This window comes from Mytilus trossulus, chromosome 7 (assembly GCF_036588685.1).
Source record: "Mytilus trossulus isolate FHL-02 chromosome 7, PNRI_Mtr1.1.1.hap1, whole genome shotgun sequence".
NCBI classification, from domain to species: domain Eukaryota; kingdom Metazoa; phylum Mollusca; class Bivalvia; order Mytilida; family Mytilidae; genus Mytilus; species Mytilus trossulus.
This window is the reverse complement of record NC_086379.1, coordinates 73,272,468-73,291,757: the sequence shown is the minus strand read 5'-3', so window position 1 is coordinate 73,291,757 and position 19,290 is coordinate 73,272,468. Positions and strand designations below refer to the sequence as shown.

The window sequence follows — 19,290 nt, the reverse complement described above, 5'->3', positions numbered from 1 at the left end:
ACTTTTTATTATTTGTCTTGAATTTCGTCCCCATTTTCTCTAAATTTAGCACATGCAGGTCTGAGGTACATTTTGTATTGCATGTTTGAATTGACTAAGTGAAAAACTACCTGTATACACATTTTAGTATATAATTCGTAAAGGGATCAAAACTGCACGCATCATATACCATTAAGATGAACGACTTTTAAGAACTTCACCATTTTTATGTCGACTTTCATTGCTCGTATAGTTTGCATTTTTCAACGTATTGATATTTTAAGTAAATTTGCATTTCCCTAAATTATAAATTAACAACAACGTAAATTTGATTGTTTATCGCCATTTAGATCAGTCCAATTTGATAATTCAATTATTTAATGTGAATTCGCATCATTGACAAATATATATCCACAGAACTATAAAAATCATCAAACAAATAAAATCAGTCAAGTGTGTCGATGGAAACATTCAGTCGGTATTATTCAGTTGTAGTCACACCCACTTAACGTCACACATTTCATAGCTTTTACATGAATAATTATACGTCTCACTTGCCTTAAATAAGGTTGATCTGAAACATCTGAAACTGACAAATTAAATATTTATTGCGCAAATTTTTAATTTCTCCACTTCCATAGAATTTTATAACAATCAAAGCTCTTATAAACAATAATTTTTATAATGATATATTAAAAAAAATATGACAATATCAAGAATAGTTGGTTTTTATTTTAAATCTATAATGTTAGAATAGATACAAAGCAAATTACTTAATTGACAACGAAACTATCATCAAGTAAATCCATCTAAAACATGATTTATTTTAATGGTATTCAAGCATATGTGACGATCACAGCCTAAACACAAACATAGTAAGCTAATCTGTTGGAACTTTTTGATGAAAATATATTTAACCATAATTATAAAAAAACAACCTTAAATTATGCTTGGTTGAATTAAGAATTTGTTTGAGTTTTTTTATATTGTCAATTGAGTTGTATCACCTGGAAGTATTGTACACCGTATGTATTTGTTTATAAGTTGTTGCGCGTAAAATGTGAAATTGTTTGAGGTTCGTTGTGTGTATAGATAGACATTCTAGATATAGGAAGATGTTGTATTATTACCATTGAGACAACTCTCTATCTAAGTAACAATTTATTAAAGTAAACCGCTTTAGGTTCAGGTACGGTCCTCAACACGAAGCCTTTGCTCACACCGCAAGCTATAAGTGGCATAAAAATTACGAGTGTAAAACCACTTAAACGGGAAAACCAACATTCTAATCTATATAAAAAAGAAGAAACGAGTAACACCTATGAACTATTTAATTACAATGACGTAAGGAATAAATAACAATTGCAAAAATTATGATGACTCAACTAACAAACATTATGTTGTGTTATTGATGAGTTATTCATATCATATTCGATGGCAACATACATGTTGTAGACAATACTTGAAAAGTACCTCTACTGATTTCCGATGTTTCGAACCATTGCACAAAGTATGTCATTTTAATATGAGCGTTGCTTTGTAAACAATATTTTTTCATCATCAGTTTTCAATCAGTTACACTCTTTGACCTATCGTATTAAGGTGGTACCTAACACTTTCACTAAAATTAATTTGTCTCGTTTAATTTTCATAAAACTTTGTCAAAGTATTTACTTTGACCCTTTAACAGAAATATAAAAAAATCAAAAATTTTGAACCAACCGTTTTGTCAGAAAAATTACACTGATTATATTGCAGTTTGGCAGACACCAATTTTGATAATTGAGAAGCTTAATATTCCTTTTACAACACAACGTAATTAAAACGTTTAGCTGACTTTACAGAGTTATCTCCCTGTAGTGTTAGGTATAACTTGCACTGTGTGTCAGAAGTTTTACAATTCAAAGTAAAATTGTAACTTTTCTTCAAAACTATCTAGGCTTTTTATGTACTCCATTTAAAAACATATGATTGATACCCCTTAAACATTTGATGTGAGATTCCGTTTTTCATCCGAAAAAATCAACCAAACTTCTAAAACAAATCTCTGAATAGAAAAAAAAATATTGATCAAGGTTTTAATAAATTTCTGTTTAAGAATAATCATGATTTAATAGTGTTCCAGTTATGCATTAATGACAGTCATCGAGTTAAAATATTCGACTTCATACATTGGAAGAAGCTGTGGAAAATTCACACTGTTAGAATATCGCCGTCTTATCATAAGAAAATTCATAATCCGAAACGAAAAATCGTCTTTGTCTTACATTTTTGTATATAGTTTCCTATGGGCAACTGAAATATCTTAATCTACAAAATAACAATTATTGCTGTTTGTATTAACACTGCGTACTAGTATACACATGCTATATGTTCCTTTGGTTAAATTGTCGCAGTATAATTAGTAAAGATCAAGCCCACAGTAAGTGCTTTGAAATCTATCAATCGCATGTAGTTGAAACGATCGTAACGGAAGGTTGCTATAAGCTGCGAATCATATCAGTACAATACAGTATGTTTCGTAAAGGGGCACAATTGGAGTTCATATGAAAACCTGCAATCTTCCGATAAAATGTTTTGCAGAAATGTACCAAGATGTTGTCAAGGAAAACATTTGAATTTTTAATAAACTTTTCAGAGTTCCAATAGTTGTATCTGGCATATTTCCATTTGAATAAATGAGAGAAGATCTGTTTGATAAGGTTATGTGTGAACACATGATAACTGTTAAACAAATTGAACGGACCATTGTAAGTAAGTACTTTATCTAAATCATCCAAAGAGTTTTTGACCAAAATAGTTAATTGCATTATTTTTATATGCTTTATTACACAAACAAGTTATCTAATACAAGTAAAGGAACGAGTTAACAGTACAGAAAAATAAGTCTATAAACACTGACTAAAAGCTAAAGTGAAACGACATTTAGACAGGTATTTGTGTAGTGTAGGACGTCAATACCTTCTAATGGTTGTTGAAAACTCAGAGGACTCGATAGGCTGAGCTATGGTAGTTCAATTTTATTCTCTGTGGAAGGTGTTGATTGCAGATGAATGCATAATTTCGTTCTTAAGGACGTCCGTGTAGTTTTGAAATCATCCATATTATATATCTAATAGATGATTAAAAATTGATTTGACTTAAATTATTCGTAATATAAAGTCAAGATATCTAAATATCTAAGAAGTTACTGAACTTATTCTCGGTAAATATCCGGTTAATTAACTTGGTATCTTTTGACTAACTTCATTAATTGACTACTAAGAATGCTCCCGATTATCTGAAAATATCTTTTTTTTCAATATGAAATTTACACTTCACTCCAAACAACATTGTTTGTTTAAAATATTATTAATCGTGTTATATTTCAAAGAAGAGAAAACAATATCTTAATTTATTATTCAAAGCTTAAATTATTATCATCAATAATATTTCTAAGGAGTTAATTAAAAAAAAAATGAATACAATATAAGAAGCAATAAAGTTTCACCACAAATTGAACTTTTTTAATTAACAAAATATTATTCTCAATTCTGGCATTTTATGATATATAGTATTTCGATCAATGCTGACTTAAATAAAAGTCTAAAATTTATATAATTTATATGGGAAAAATCAAAATTCGATATTTGATGAGAGCCTTGCCATTTGCGTCATAACTTTAATAGTCATTTCATTCGCAACATAAAATATATAATGAATGCTTGTAATACATTAGCATACAGGACCAAAGAGTACAATTACAAGATAGAACGTACACCACCGCTTGTCATTTATAAACATAAAAAATATGCACATCACCATTTCTTATGTATAAACATAAAATACATCTCTTGTGACGAGTTGTCTCAATGGCAATCACACCATGTCTTTTTTTGTTGTTTATGTACAATATAAAATATACATCAATGTTTGTAATACATTAGCATACAGGATTATACAGTACATTTACAACATCTCCGAATTTTGTTTTTAGCTTAGGTATCCACAGTTGTAGTTGAAATTAACTGCATAGAAAAAAATCAGAAACATCTCTTCAAATAGTTTGCTGAAGTTATGAACGATTTATTAAATGTTATTAAAATTAGCAGTATTTGTAGAACACCAAATCGATTACTTTGAAATGAGATGAGGTGATTGAGGCTGATGTTCATGACCAATTATAGAGGCATAATACTCATAGCTCAAGTAACAGTGATAGCTTATTGATCACAGAAAAAACGAAAATTCTTTGAAAAGGATTGACACCTATCTACCTATCCTCTTCGCTCCTGTCGGAGCATAAGGTCGCCACAAGATTTGGCTATCCAGTTCTGTCTTTAGCCTTTGTTTCTGCTTCTCTCCAGGTCATGTCAAACTCCTTCAGTTCGGCTTCAATCGTTCGACGCAAGGTGGTTTTGGGTCTTCCTCTTGATCTCTTCCCCTGGGGTGTCCATCTCAGAGATGTCCTGGTGATGTTGAATACATGCATCCTGAGAACATGCCCCAGCCTTCTGAAGCGCCTCTGTCGAATTTCTTTCAGGATACAAGTTGATTTGGACATTTGAAGGAGGTGTTCATTTGAAATTTGGTTTGGCCAAAATATTTTGCAGAATCGCCTCAGACAATTGTGGTGAAAACTTGAGAGCGATCTCAAACGGATTGATAGAGAAGGCAAAAATATTTTTAAGTATAAAAATAATACCGAAATGCAAGGAAAATTCAAAAACGTAACGTCTCTTATGGAATGGAGTGAAAGGGTGGTGACGAAGGATAAGGAGAAGAAGTAGTTGGTGTAGCTAAAATATATAATGTAGAAATACACAGTTAGGAGTTTAGTTTCGCATTTTTCAAATAGGAAAGTTATTGTGTAATAAAGTTCATTTTTAGACAGCTGAGTGCTAATTTAACCTCCAAAGATGGTTTATAAGAGCATCAAGATTATTTTTTACATGTTTTATGAGTTATTTTCGGTTTAAAAATCCGTATTTTCATAGCTAGACCGGCCATCGGTCCAGAAATTAATGTAATGTTTATAAACACTTTTTTCTACACGAAGTAATTGACGCAATTTTTACCAAAAAATGAGATGAAAGACAAATGATTTTCATTGGATTTGCTGAATGATATATGTTCACAGTTCCAGAAGAGGTATTACTTTAAACGACTGAAATCTACTTTTAACCACATTTTGGGGAAATATGTGACACCATTTCCCCTCTTTTTGCAATACTTTATAATAAATAAATGTTGATTGTTGCCATGGATACACCCAAAAGAAATGATATTTTACCATTTTATTTACTGGAAATAAAATCTATGGAAGATTCTGATTACATATATGACACAATCAGTAAGCTTGATATTGCAAGAAAGCAATGCAAAGGGGATGGTTAAATTTATAAGGGCATATTTCAATATTGTTTTCTAACTGTGTATTGCTACATAAGGTGTTGACGACCACCTCGAATCAGTAGAACCTGAAAAAATATTATTTGCTGTATTTAGAAAGGAGTACATTAACTGGATGGAGTCTGAATCTTGTGTAAGGATAGGGTCGTCGTGGTTGATATGTTTTTCTCTTTGACTGTAATATGTGGACAAGGACATGTATCTAACCAATATGTCAACCTAAAGTTCAAACATAGTATATACTGTTACGAATAAATTAAACAGAAACTACTAATATCCCGTTTTCAACACAACACTCTCCAAAGTAGACGTAAATAAGATAACTACTTCAAATTCTACTGACTTTGATACAGGCACTTGAACTAAAGTCTAATACAACTACTTTTTCCTCGATTTCAATCCTGTAAACTCCGAAAACTAAAATGAAAATCAGTGAATGAAAGAACGTATAATAAAATCGTTACAGGAAAATCAGTTTCTGCAAAAGCAAAGTAAAAGCAATTCATAAGCATGGTCATCAGTTTACAGGAAATATAGTAGTTATTCATATTCTAAACTATCGTATAGTTACCTGCAATGTCGGTGTGTGTATTAAGAGTGGACGTTATACAGCAACTATGACAAAACAGATCTGAAACGCAAAGGCGACTCTGGGATAATAAAAACTATGTATCTACAATTTTTAGTATTATACACAACCAAGTTTGATATTATACCTGTGCATGACATTTTATTGTGTTAAATAGTTCAAAACGTCAAGCTTACTGAAAATTTATCACTAATACACTACTTTTAGATTAAGTCAGTCATTTTAATCTGGACAGCTCTCGAAAGGATAATACAATATTTATTAATTCATGTTCTGTTTGTCAGTTAATATTTAGATCAAAATGTTAGCAGAAAGCTCTAAGAATTCATAACATCACCATGTAAGATTTTTGTGTAGTTTAGGTTGTTTGCGAGAACATAAGCAGGTTCATTAAACAAATAAATAATGATTTAACAAGGTTAAGGTCAATGATCAATTCTATCGATAAGAAAGTAAGAAAGTTGAAAACACAGTTCAAAGTCTGAAACTGCAAATATAACATAAACTAGTGTATGGATGATTTCTATTTTACTTATATTGAATTTATGATTATCAAGTGACTAAGACATACTAATATTTGGTAACTGATGCAAGCGGGGCAGTTGATGTCAACAGAAATAATAAAAAAAAAGAAAGAAGCAACAGCAATGTTTGAAGTAAAAAATACAAAACAATTTCACAAAAATATTGAATTTAAAAGAAAATTCAAATAGCATAATCAAAAGCTTAAATTCATGTTACGAATAGATAATAACTGTCTTTTTCTTGGTTTTATAGCTAGCTTTACCTCTCACATGTATGACATCAAATTCCCTTATATTGGCAACGAAGTGTGATAAACACAAACTGACATAATAGATAAATACATGAACAAAATAGAGATTCAAATTCACAAAAAAAAACCCACCAAAACGAATAGAAACTCCAAGACTCAGTGATGCTCGAAAAAACGGCAAAATAAAGTAAGAAGTTGGAATGCTTAGGACCCAACATTTCAAGGTCAGGTTCAGGTGAATTGAAGTTTTTAAAACTTTTAAGAACCTGACACATATTACAATCCAATGTCTTGTTGATGTAGAATATTTTGACAAATACCTACGGAAGGTCCATCCCTTTTTATTTTCTAATATAAACCCCTTCAAAGCTATAAACCGTAAACACTTCAATGACTGAACGTTACTGTTTAACAAGTTTTACATAACAAATAAATTGGTAACATCACCAAGTGTAAATCATCGAAGCTTTGTCTACTTTGATTGATATCCGAATAACCAAGACGATCGCCATATTTTGTAAATATTGAATAAGGGTGAACAATATAATAAAACAATCATATTCCATATGAAACATGATATATTGGAATAATGTTGTGTCATTTTAGCAATAATTCAAAGATTCGTTCAGGATATTGGAGACAAAACCAATACACATTATTATAATTATTGGCAGTTGTATATACATTGTTTACAATAGCTATGATGGGTATTGACATCATCAACATAGATGCATGGTTATTTCTTAATTAATTGTGTCCAATGCATGTTTTTTTTTCTTTCTCTGTTTGTTTCTGGTTAACAAAACATTTTAATTGGACAATCAATAGCAAAGAATAGATCTCAATCTCATTTATATGAAAGCTTTTTCATGTTTAATAAAGTTAACGCGAGTATTGTATTATTAATACGTCAGTATTTTACAGATAAAATTTTACTGAATATTGAGCTTTCATATTAGCAAATCTATAAAAACGTAAAGGTCCCATTCAAAATTGAGAGATATATGTTAACATACTATGCTCTAATTGTTTGACTTATAATAGAATTCAGGTCCTTTCACAAATTAATAGACCTATGCGAATTCATAGGAGTCAAATTACATTATATGATGTCTACAAAATGATTGAAGACTTTGATTATTGTCAGCTTTAATACGAGTTATGAGTTTGACTGTCTAGTATCTTTCGCCCATCTTGTACCTTATATGCATGTTTTCTGATATGAAATGTCCAGACCTGTTTAAAACTTTTTTTCATAACAAATTGAAATCAGAAAACAATAAGTGTAAAGTTATGTAATTAATCATTCCAACATGCCAGATTATTATAAGTATCCAATCCTGTCTCCGTCTCCAGTTCACATGTTACTGAATGCATATTTATGAAGAAAACAAAAAAAAACATGGGACAATTATACTTGCTTAAAATACATCTAGGGGGCAGTGAAAAATCATAACCAAAATGAATGTGAAATGGTAGTTTGCTCTATGATCTAGTTGAGTGACATCAACCATTCTTGTATTTATTTTTAATGTTTCTGTTATAGTTTCAGTTGGTCAATGTGTTATGGTGTAGGCCAAATTATTGTCATTATCATAAAAGTTGTTTGGACTGGTATTATAATAGTGTAAAGTTCGAGATTACATATTCCTTACGTAGGCACTGTTTGTTATGTCCTGTGGTGTCTGTCATTAATGGAAGATTTTCGTTTATGTTCTGCGGTTTGCATGTTGAGTTTACTTTCCGCTATATATATGATGTTCTATCACTATATAATTCAAAATTTGGTGACTATGTTGAACGTATCTATCCCATCAAACTAGGGAAACAGGATACAACATATAAAGTTAAGTCTGTCTCATATCTTGAATTACATCTAGAAATTGACAATGAGGGTCGATTGAAAACAAAACTTTACGACGAAAGAGATGATACCATATTCACGGGCTTGTATTTCCTATCATGATTTCCTTCGTAGAGGATTGCTGCTCACAAGAAAGCTATTAAACCAACAGTTTCAAATAGTTAAAATGAAATAATACCTTCATAAATTTTACGGACGCCATCACGAGTTGGTTGACCAATATGGCATAACCGTTTCACAGATGATATCAGATATATTCATCTACAATCCACTTTTCTTTTCATCACGAATGTGACCTTCCCAATTATAATATTAATTACATGAGCAACACGACAGATGTCACATGTGCAGCAGGATCTATTTACCCTTCCGGAACACCTGAGATCACTCTGGGTTTTTTGGTGCGGTTCGTGTTGCTTAGCCTTTAGTTTTCTATGTTATGTCTTATGTACTATTATCTGTCAGTTTGTCTTTTTTTTTAGCAATGGCGTTGTCATTTTATTTCTATTAATGAGTTTAGCTGTCTCTCTGGTATTTGTAGCCCCTCTTATATTTTGAATATCATACTATTTGCTTGTAATTTTCTCTGTGATGAATGTTCTTGTATGTGTTTGTGCTGTATTTATGTTTGTTGTATTTTAGGGATAACTTTTAACATTGTCATATCAGTAATAGATTTGGCTAGCCTTAAAATAAAACTCAATGCACCATTTTATTAAATGTTATGTACCAGTTCAGGAATATGGCTGTTGTTATCAAATAGTTAGTTTCTATGTATGTTGGCTCTTTTTTTTTTTTATTATTAAACTTCAATGTTTTTTTTTGTTCCTTTGTTTTTATCTTAAAGTTGATGTGCTTCCATCAGTTTTAGTACAGTTTCTCTCAATTGGTTTATGACTTTTGAACATTTGTAGTCTACATTTAACCTTTATTTTCTGGGTCCAATGTCCAGTAAAACCAGAATATATGTTGCCTATTCATATGGTGGCTGTTCTAAAGAACCAGAAATAATTCCCTTAAGTGTAGGTTCAATCCCTGATATAAATTTTTGATTTATTTCCAATTCACTTACCATGCCGTCTTGTCTGTCACAAAACAGCAGTAAGATCATTTGACGATTAAAATTAAGCAGGGTTGAATGGGTCTGCTTTCTAGTCCTGATATCTATAATGAGTTTATTTACAACTTATGGGTCGATGCCACTCCTGGCGGAGATTTATTTTTCCGAGGGTATAACGAGCCCAGTAGTCAGCATTTTGTGTGCTTACATGAATCATCATTGATATGGTTACATTTATAAATTAACTGTTTACAAAATATTGAATTTTTGAAATATTAAGGCTTTTCTACCTCAGACATAGATTACCTGAATTTGCCAAAACGTCTGGCGTTTATACAAAATTTTGTCCTGGTATCTATCATGAGTTAATTTACAACCACTGGGTCGATGCCACTGCTGGTGGAGATTTATTTTGCCGAGGGTATCACCAGCCCAGTAGTCAGCACTTTTTGTGCTGACATGAATTATCATTGATATGATTACATTTATAAATTAACTGTTTTTTGAAATACTAAGTCTTTTCTACCTCATTCATTTTTTACATAAATAAGGCCGTTAGTTTTCCCGTTTGAATTGTTTAACATTGTTTTATTGGAGCCTTTTATAACTGACTATGTGGTATAGGCTTTGCTCATTGTTGAAGGTCGTACGGTGACCTATAGTTGTTAATGTCTGTGTCATTTTGGTCTTTTGTGGATAGTTGTCTCATAGGCAGTCATACCACTGTTACCATTCTTCTTTTTTTATATAGATTACCTTAGGTGAATTTGGCAAAACTTTAATGAATTTTGGTCCTCGATGCTCTCCAACTTCGTACTTTATTTGGCCTTTTTAATTTTTTTGATTCGAGTGTTACTGATGAGTCTTATCATAAGACTACAAAATTTAGTCCTGGTATCTATGACGAGTTTATTTACAACCACTGGGTCGATGCCACTGCTGATTGAGATTTATTTCCCCAAGGATATCACCACCCCAGTATTGAGCACTTTTTGTGCTGACATGAATTATCATTGATATGGTTACATTTAAAAATTAACTGTTTACAAAATAATATTTGAAGTACTCAGGCTTTTCTACCTCATGCAGATATTGCCGTAGCTGAATTTGGCAAAAACTTTTAGGAATTTTGGTCCTCAATGCTCTTCAACTTCGTACTTTATTTGGCATTTTTAACATTTTTCGATTCGAGCGTCACTGATTAGTCTTTGTAGACGAAACGCGCGTCTTGCGTATATACACAATTTAGTCTTGGTATCTATGATGAGTTTATTTTTTTATTCAATCTAAGTAATCATTGCATCTGGTCCGAGACGACAGTTATCGTCCTTTGATTTTCGAATATATTCTCTAGTGTGGACAGTGTGTTTCTTTTCAATTTTTTTTATGTCCCTTCCATAGCAAGTAAGGGCTGAAATGACACTGTAGACAAATTGAGTCATGAATTTTAAAGTACAGTAGTTATTTGGTCTAGCTGAAAAAGGTTAAGAAAATAGCATTTCGAAATCTGTCAAATATTTCAAGACCCCTTAAAATAAAACTGTCCATATATAGAGTTAGAGGGGATGAAGTTTTCTACAATTATGATATAATTTGTCTCAAAAGTAGTACACCACAATGTCAAAATATAGTTGAGAAAGCGCAGTTTCTTTTTTAATTTTCTTTTATTGTCTTTTAGAAATGCACTACGAAATAACGGTGATCTCTGACCATCTGCTGCATCAGAGCTATCATCCCTGTGATTTATTGATTCATTTTATCACATTACAGTAAAAAATATCATTCATTGTTCTGATCGAATATTTCAGTCCTACTATAATTTGTTCATATACATATTATTATTTTCAAATAAGTAATGTCTTTATAGATTGTGCTGTATGTAGAACTTATTATATCAACAAAATAACTGAATACAAATCCTAATGTTATAAAGTTTTTAGTTTGTTTAAACATGTACTAGAAGCTGTCCATAAATTGAATGGTAGCTTTTGGTATGTCTAATACATAAAAAAAGCATAAAGTAGAATATATCTTTCGAATTATGACTTAAATTATTTTTTAATTTGCTAGTCTAACTAGTATTTCTACTGCTCTTTATGGTCCTGTTAAACATTGAACTTGTTTTATTCTCCTTTTGTTGAGAACCTGTTGGCCAGGATTTTTTTCTAAATCTGGAAAATTTAGATTAACATCTCGCTTTTGTAAACATTTTGAATACTAGTAAACCTACTGCAAACATAAATATTTTGCATGTGGGAATGATAATATCGAAAGATATCGTTAATTGTGGGTTACATTTTGTATGTCACTGAATTTTCGATAAGCAATCCGTCTTTATAGATTGTATATCAGTGAAAAGCTTTATGACATATCTGATACTGGTTATGATATTGAAACGTTAAGAAATTTTTTATTTTTATTTTGTGGTAATGATTTAAAGCATCGTGATGCATTTGAAATCTCTATAAAGTTTCTTCCACAACCAGATCACAATACTTGACAGACTTTATTTATTCTTTCACTGTCATTGATATTTCAAATGATGGCCATGAAGTAGAAACAAAACGTTGATAATTGTTTAATCGAACAAAAGCGTACTTATTATTTGATCTGTGGTGGATAGTTGTCTAATTGGCAATCAAACATCATTTCCTTATTTTTGCATTAATAATGACAAATCAATGGAGTTTGTATACAATGTAAAGATCAGATACATATTCCACAACATTATAATGTTTGAAATAGAAGAGGTCAGGAATAACCTGGTTGTTTGTAATTGATTAAATTGTTTATTAGGAAAACAAACTTAAAAGTAAACGAAACAAACGTTATATTTCTCGTTTGAATTGTCCTACATTTGTCATTTTGGGACCTTTTAAAGCTGGCTATGTAGTCAGGGTTTTGCTCATTGTTGAATGCCGTAAAGTGACTTATAGTTATTCAATTTCTGTGTCATTTGGAAAGTTGTCTCATTGGCAATCATACCACATATTCTGTTTTATATCATCAGAACATTTATCACAAGAAATTAACCCCTAAGAAATCAGTGAAAACAGTGATTTTAGATAATACATATACTTACTTTCAAGTGTTGTCCTTTACCAAACTGTATTTGCCAAAACGTGTTAGAATTCTGTTTACAAAACGCTGGGCGTACACAATCTTATCCTGATAACTATAATGAAATTATTTTCAAATTTTCAAACATAATACTATTAGTGGTATTATGTGTGCTGATCGTTACATATCGTTTAAATCATAAGTTTGAAAATTGAAGGCGGAATATAAAAAACTATACCTAAAATTTAAAGACAGAAGACAAACTGGCAGACAATGTCAAAAGAAGAAAACCTGCAACACGACAAACAACAAATAAAATTGAGAATTGAAATGGTCAATGTATCGAAGCGACAACAACCCGAACCAGAGAGCAGTCAATAACCGAAAGCCACCAATGGGTCTTCAAAGTAGCTAGGAACTCTCGCACCCGGAGGCGTCCTTCAGCTGGCCCCTTAAAATATGTATACTAGTTCTGTGATAATCGCCGTCATACTAAACTCCGAATGATACACAAGATACTAAAATAAAAAAATCATACAAGGCTAATAATGGCCAGAGGCTCCTGACTTGGGACAGGCGCAATTTGCGGCGGGTTTAAACATGTTTGTGAGATCTCAAACCCCCTATACCTCTAACCAATGTAGAAAAGTAAACGCATAACAATACGCACATTAAAACTCAGTTCAAGACAAGTTCGAGTCTGATGTCAAAAGGTGTAACAAAAGAAAATAAACAAAATGCCAATAATACATAAATAACAACAAACATATTAGCAGATAACTGTAATGCCAGCTCCAGACCTCCATCAAACTGATTGAAAGATTATTCATCATATGAATATCAGGCATAATCCTTCCCGTTAGGGGTTTAGTATCATATTATCTTAAATTTATGAGAAAAACATAACCAGTGTTATGCCAACAACTGTTTTTTTTGTTGTTAAATAAATGTGTTTAAATAAAAGGTGCGGTGCAGAGACCCTATAAGTGAATCAATATTAAAGCCAAAATATGCAATATTTATTAACCTTACAACAGTATCGTAGCTATATATCTTCTGAATAAGTTTGTTTAAAGGTTTTGTAAGCTTTGAGGTGAAAACTGATATATTTGTGCTTTGTAAAGAATATTACAATAAAAGATTGGATGTGAAATACCTGAACGTATAAGATGTTTGCATGCTGAGTTGTATTTACGAATTATTTCCTTATACCGATGATAAAATTAAGAAACTGTTTGACTACTTTGTGATATTGAAAACCCTGGTGTAATATTTTTTCAGTAATACATAAATTTCTCTCTCTAAAATCTAATACATTGTTACATACAGTCTACAAAACACAACATAGGGTACATCTATCCTGCTATACATGTGGCACCAGTCGTGGTGCTCATTCAAGTACACATTTGAGGATTAGTCTTATTTGAATAGGAGTTACGACATTTTGAATATCGGTACACTATTGTAGCTTTTATGTAATATACGAGGGAAAGAAAAATGGTGCAATTAGTTGATCAGGGAATGTATATACTAATACCAAGTGTGTGATAAATGGTGCTTTTAATTTAAGTTTAACTTTCATTTCAATTTAACACTGTTCTTGGTCGCAGGGGAATACTATGTTGACATTTATGAATGCAAATGAATTTCATATGTATTAAAGGATTTCGTCACAATATTTTTTGTTTGAAAGGAAATATTTTTGATTACATTGACATTAGAAACTGTAAGAATTTCAACAAATATCTCATTAAATGATTGCGGCAAAATATGTTCATGATTACGATAATTTCATTTAAACGAAAAAAATGACCATTGTAACATGCTTAATAATTGATTCCATTCAATTTGTTTTCTAATAGATGATTGTGAAATCATAATTATAATGTTCAGCATAATATGTAGTGCACTTAGATATATTGATAAAATAACCGTTTAAATGCATTCAACTTATTGATGAGAGGGTGTTTTGCATACGACACTTTTTTTTTGCAGAAACAAGGTAATTGGTGTTTTATAGAAAGTTTGAACCGTTTAAATAAATACAGTCGTTGGAAATACATTTTCGTATTTATATCAAATATGAAATAAATTACAAAATAAACAAAAAACCTGCACTTTGCATTAGTTAAAGTCAGCTGTAATGTTTTCTAGAAATACTAGTTCTATCCCTAGAAGTATTTTTAAAATTTGTAGTATATCGCTTCGCTTTGTTATTTATCATAACATGCACCTAACAGTTTGATGGTTTTCTATTGCTTTGATAGAAAATCAAACGGGTTGTTATATCGTACCCTTATACTAGTGAAGTAAAATACCATTGAAGCTATCTGTCATAGATCTATATGACCAAACAGTGGATAAAAAGAAGCAAATCCTATAAGTTAAACATTTCATGAACGAATGGCGAAAGACACCAGAGCGACATTCAAACTCATAGATCGAAAATAAACTGACAACACTATGTCTAAAAAATAAACAAACAGACAAAATATAAGAACACATGTCACACCATAGAAAAGACTAAGCAACACGAACCCCAGCCAAACATGATGGTGACCAAAATACTGCTCCACATGAGATAGACGGAACCTTAATTTGTTTTCAATTATAAAATTTATAAACGAAAGTTTTTTGAAACATGTGTTTTAATTACTGGAAACCTAAATAACGTCCTTTTTTATGGGGTCGATGTTGATAAATGTTTTTCTGTCAAACATTTTAAGACATACTACACCTGCCTGCTGATCTTTTTATGTCGGTGTGTGGTATGTGTCATTGCTAGTTCATTTTTGTAGAAAAAAATACTTTTCAGTTTCAAAATATCAGCACGTCAACGTTATTGTATGTCACGTGTGATTACTAATGGGCTAATGATAACTTCCGATAACAGCAGGAGTCACGACCAAGTGCTTGTAACTATCAACGACTTATATTGTTATTCATACGTCCTAATAATTAGGAATCACTTATACTTGTTTTCACTTCACAATATACAAAAATGTATTTTATTCGTCTACACAAAACCCACTAGTGACACAACTCAGCGTTGATAACAACAAATCAAAAAGTTGTAACCATTGAAATGTTTAAGTTCTACTGTATTAAGTTCAGTCAAAGTATACACTGAAAAGTTCTGAATTACTGAAAAAATAAGCTTTAGGAAATCATTATATCGAAGTTTTTGATGTAAGGAAATATGAAATGTAAAAATGTAAAAATGTGCAAATATGAAAAAAAGCTTACAACCCAGTATAATTATGTTTTTACGAAATTTCAAAAGAACGAAAATTTGAATTATATTTAAAACAGTATGCTTCCTTATTGGTAATTTTTCTTTCAATACTTTAATAGTTTAATAATCAATTACACGAGAGAGCTATTGGATCACCTAAAAATTCAATATTCATTTATGAAATTAAATGGGAAGTGTACTTCAATATTCACTGCATACGAATAACTATCCCTGATACATCTAGTAAGAGAAGAAATATGTGAGTTTCAGTAAAGCTACACATGGAATTAAATTGAAGATTTAAAATGAGGAAAATCATTTTAATACTATCTCTTCTGACAGGTGAGTTTGTAACATAATAATTTGGACATTAATAACGAGGATGAAATAGACGACTTATGATTACTGTTTTTTAATGAGTTCATAATCGGTTTAATTGACTTCTGAAAAGTGAATATCAGTTTTTCAAAAGTAAATTAAACCACATTTTACCTAAACAAAATAGGTTATTGTTTTTTTCTCTACATTTTCGAAGAGAAAACAATGTAAATGATGTCAAATATTTATCAAATTCAATTGTATATCAAACATTTTACCACAAAGTTACAGCAAAAAGCCGGTGTCGTTCAACACAGTGCATATTTCTTTTTCTTCCAAATCCAAATCACAAAGAAAAAAAAAGTCAAAAATTCAAATATGGAATAAACTTTGATAATCACTAAACTGCATACATGAATAAAAAGGATGAATTATTTTTTACGGCAAATCTTTATACGACAGATTTTTCAACTACTTATAAATTGAAACAATCCACGAGAATGTGATAAGATATAGAAAAAAATTTAAATATCAAAATTCAAATAAGATAAGACAATCTCAAAAAAATAATTATAAATACTGCTTATTTTATTATAGTTAGCACAATAGATGTACCGAACGTCATAGTGTCGGTCAAGTTTAATTACTACAGGTCTTAATGAAGGAACAAATTTGAAAATGAAATAATCTAAATGCGTGTTAAATGTAATCTAAAAATTTAAGTCACGTATCAAATATTTGATAACTTTATTCATGAATTTCTAAATATATGAACGCATTTTTGAAATTTTTCCAGTAATGTACTCCTTTTAAATTAAAAAAAAAGTCCACCATATCCCTGGAGATTGGAGTTATAAACTATACGAGGAAGGTGATAAATTCGTATAATAAGATTAATATAATCTTAATCAACTGTAAAACGCATGAAAAAATAATTGCATTACTATTGGCTGCATAAAGTTAACACATCTCTCTGTGTTATATCTAACGGAGGAACTTAATGAAGAGATAGGCGTGCATACAAAGAAATAGCTTATTTTGAATAATGGAATGGACTGCTTTATACCCTAATTTAGTAATTACAGATATACCTTATACCTCATTCAAGAGCTTATCAGTATAGGAAGAAACGTTATATAGTTAATTTATTCCGCAACATCTATTAGAGAAGTAACAGGGGACGTAAATGTCAAAATACGCGTGCACATAAAGAAAAAGCTTTTTTTGAAAAATTGAAATGGGATTTGCGACCCACCAGCCTCTTATTACAGAAAATGTATACACCATTTGAAAGTTTATTGATGGAGGACCATAATGGTTTTAACTAATATGTGCCGCAATAACTATTAGACAGGTTAAAGATGACCTAAATGACAAAATACGCGCGAAATTAAAGTATTAAATTTGAATAATGGTATGGACCTTTCAGCCCCTAAAAGAAGAGATACCTTATATCTCATTCGAAAGCTTATCAATATTTGAACAAAAAGTAAATAGTCAATTTGTTCCGCGACGTCTATTAGGGAAGTCACGTAGGAACTTAATATCGAAATACGAGTGAACATAAAAAATAGCTTATTTCGATTGCTATTACTTAATTTTCACTCGACTTTGGCATTTAGGTACTGGGTAACCTCTATAATTGGCATTGCGGAACTTATTATTTTTATGTCTCTTGTTTCTTTATTGATCAGCTTTTTGAATGAGGTATAAGATATATCTGTATAAAAGGACTGAGGGGTCGCAGCAGGCTATTCAATTATTCAAACAATCCATTTCATTATTTAAAATATCCATTTCATTATTCAAAATTGAAAATTTCTTAATTTTCACACATATTTTGGCGTTTAGGTCCTCCGTACCCCTCTGAATGTCATAACGTCCCAAACGACAAGTAATACCTATTACCAGCGAACCAGTCCAGGTAAAATAAAAAAAAGAACACCACATAATATTTCCATTTTTATATATGTTTTTGTACTCAAACATTAAACCAAGGAATTTCTGATAAAAATAGTTAATGAACCCACTTGTTTATCCTTCCAAAATTAATTTATTTGTAAAGATAAAAGTGCCATAGAGTGTTTTGATTTTTTTCTTATATTGGTTTGAAAATTTGTTAGATACATGTAACACTAAAATGACGAATTCAGAAATACGGGATAAGGTACTTGTCACAGTCAACAAATATTTTATTTATTTCATCATTCACCTTTCAACTTAAATACTGAAACATAATTTATTTCATTATTCATTATTCATCACTTATTGTTAAATAGTGAATAATGACCTATTTCATTATTCATTATTAGATTTTGACGAAAATACTGAACTTAGTGGAAAATCAATTTGGAAACTCCATAATCTCATGGAAAAATCAAATAACAAAACGCATCAAAAACCAATGGATAAGAACTGTCATATTCCTGACTTGGCACAGGCATTTTCAAATGTAGAAAATGTTGGATTAAACCTAATTCTATGGCGCTTACCCTCTCACTTTAATGACAAAAAAAAATGAATTATGAACGTACTTCAGCGCGGTTATAAATGAAGATGTCGAAATAAATGAAATATCACAGAACGATTGTCATATTGCTTAAAACGCTGTTCGTATTCATATGAAATACCTGAACTTAAATTATGTTAGCCATATGCGCGGTTTGGTTATGACTCTCGAATAGTTATACATAAAAAGGTCACACAATGTACGCAGTTAAAGAGCATTGAGAATCAATGAAAGCATTTATTTAACTGTTACAAACTGTCACACACACAAGTTATATGATTTATATAACACGGGCTCTTAAACATTGTACCTTTTACATAATAACTGTTCGCATTTCTCAAAGTGTACGGCATAAAAAAAAAACATACTATAGAGATTATTTATATCTGATTTATCTGGAAAACTTTAAGGTATTTAACGTTTTTATAACACTTAAACTTTTTTCATTGATGTTGTCTTGCAACTGTTTTCATTCAACTACAGTGAATGAACTTAATTTGAAATGAAGCG

The 19,290-nt window shown here is 30.8% G+C and overlaps 1 protein-coding gene across 1 annotated transcript in view; it reads left to right on the top strand.

The window, feature by feature from the left end:
• The first annotated feature begins 16,173 nt into the window (after window positions 1-16,173).
• The window catches only part of LOC134725763 (uncharacterized), a 67,073-nt gene continuing 63,956 nt past the window's right edge, over window positions 16,174-19,290 (top strand). Inside the window, exon 1 of the mRNA XM_063589891.1 lies at window positions 16,174-16,295. Within this exon, the coding sequence (XP_063445961.1) occupies window positions 16,259-16,295 (37 nt within the window). The 5' untranslated portion in view covers window positions 16,174-16,258. The remainder of the gene's footprint in view (window positions 16,296-19,290) is intronic.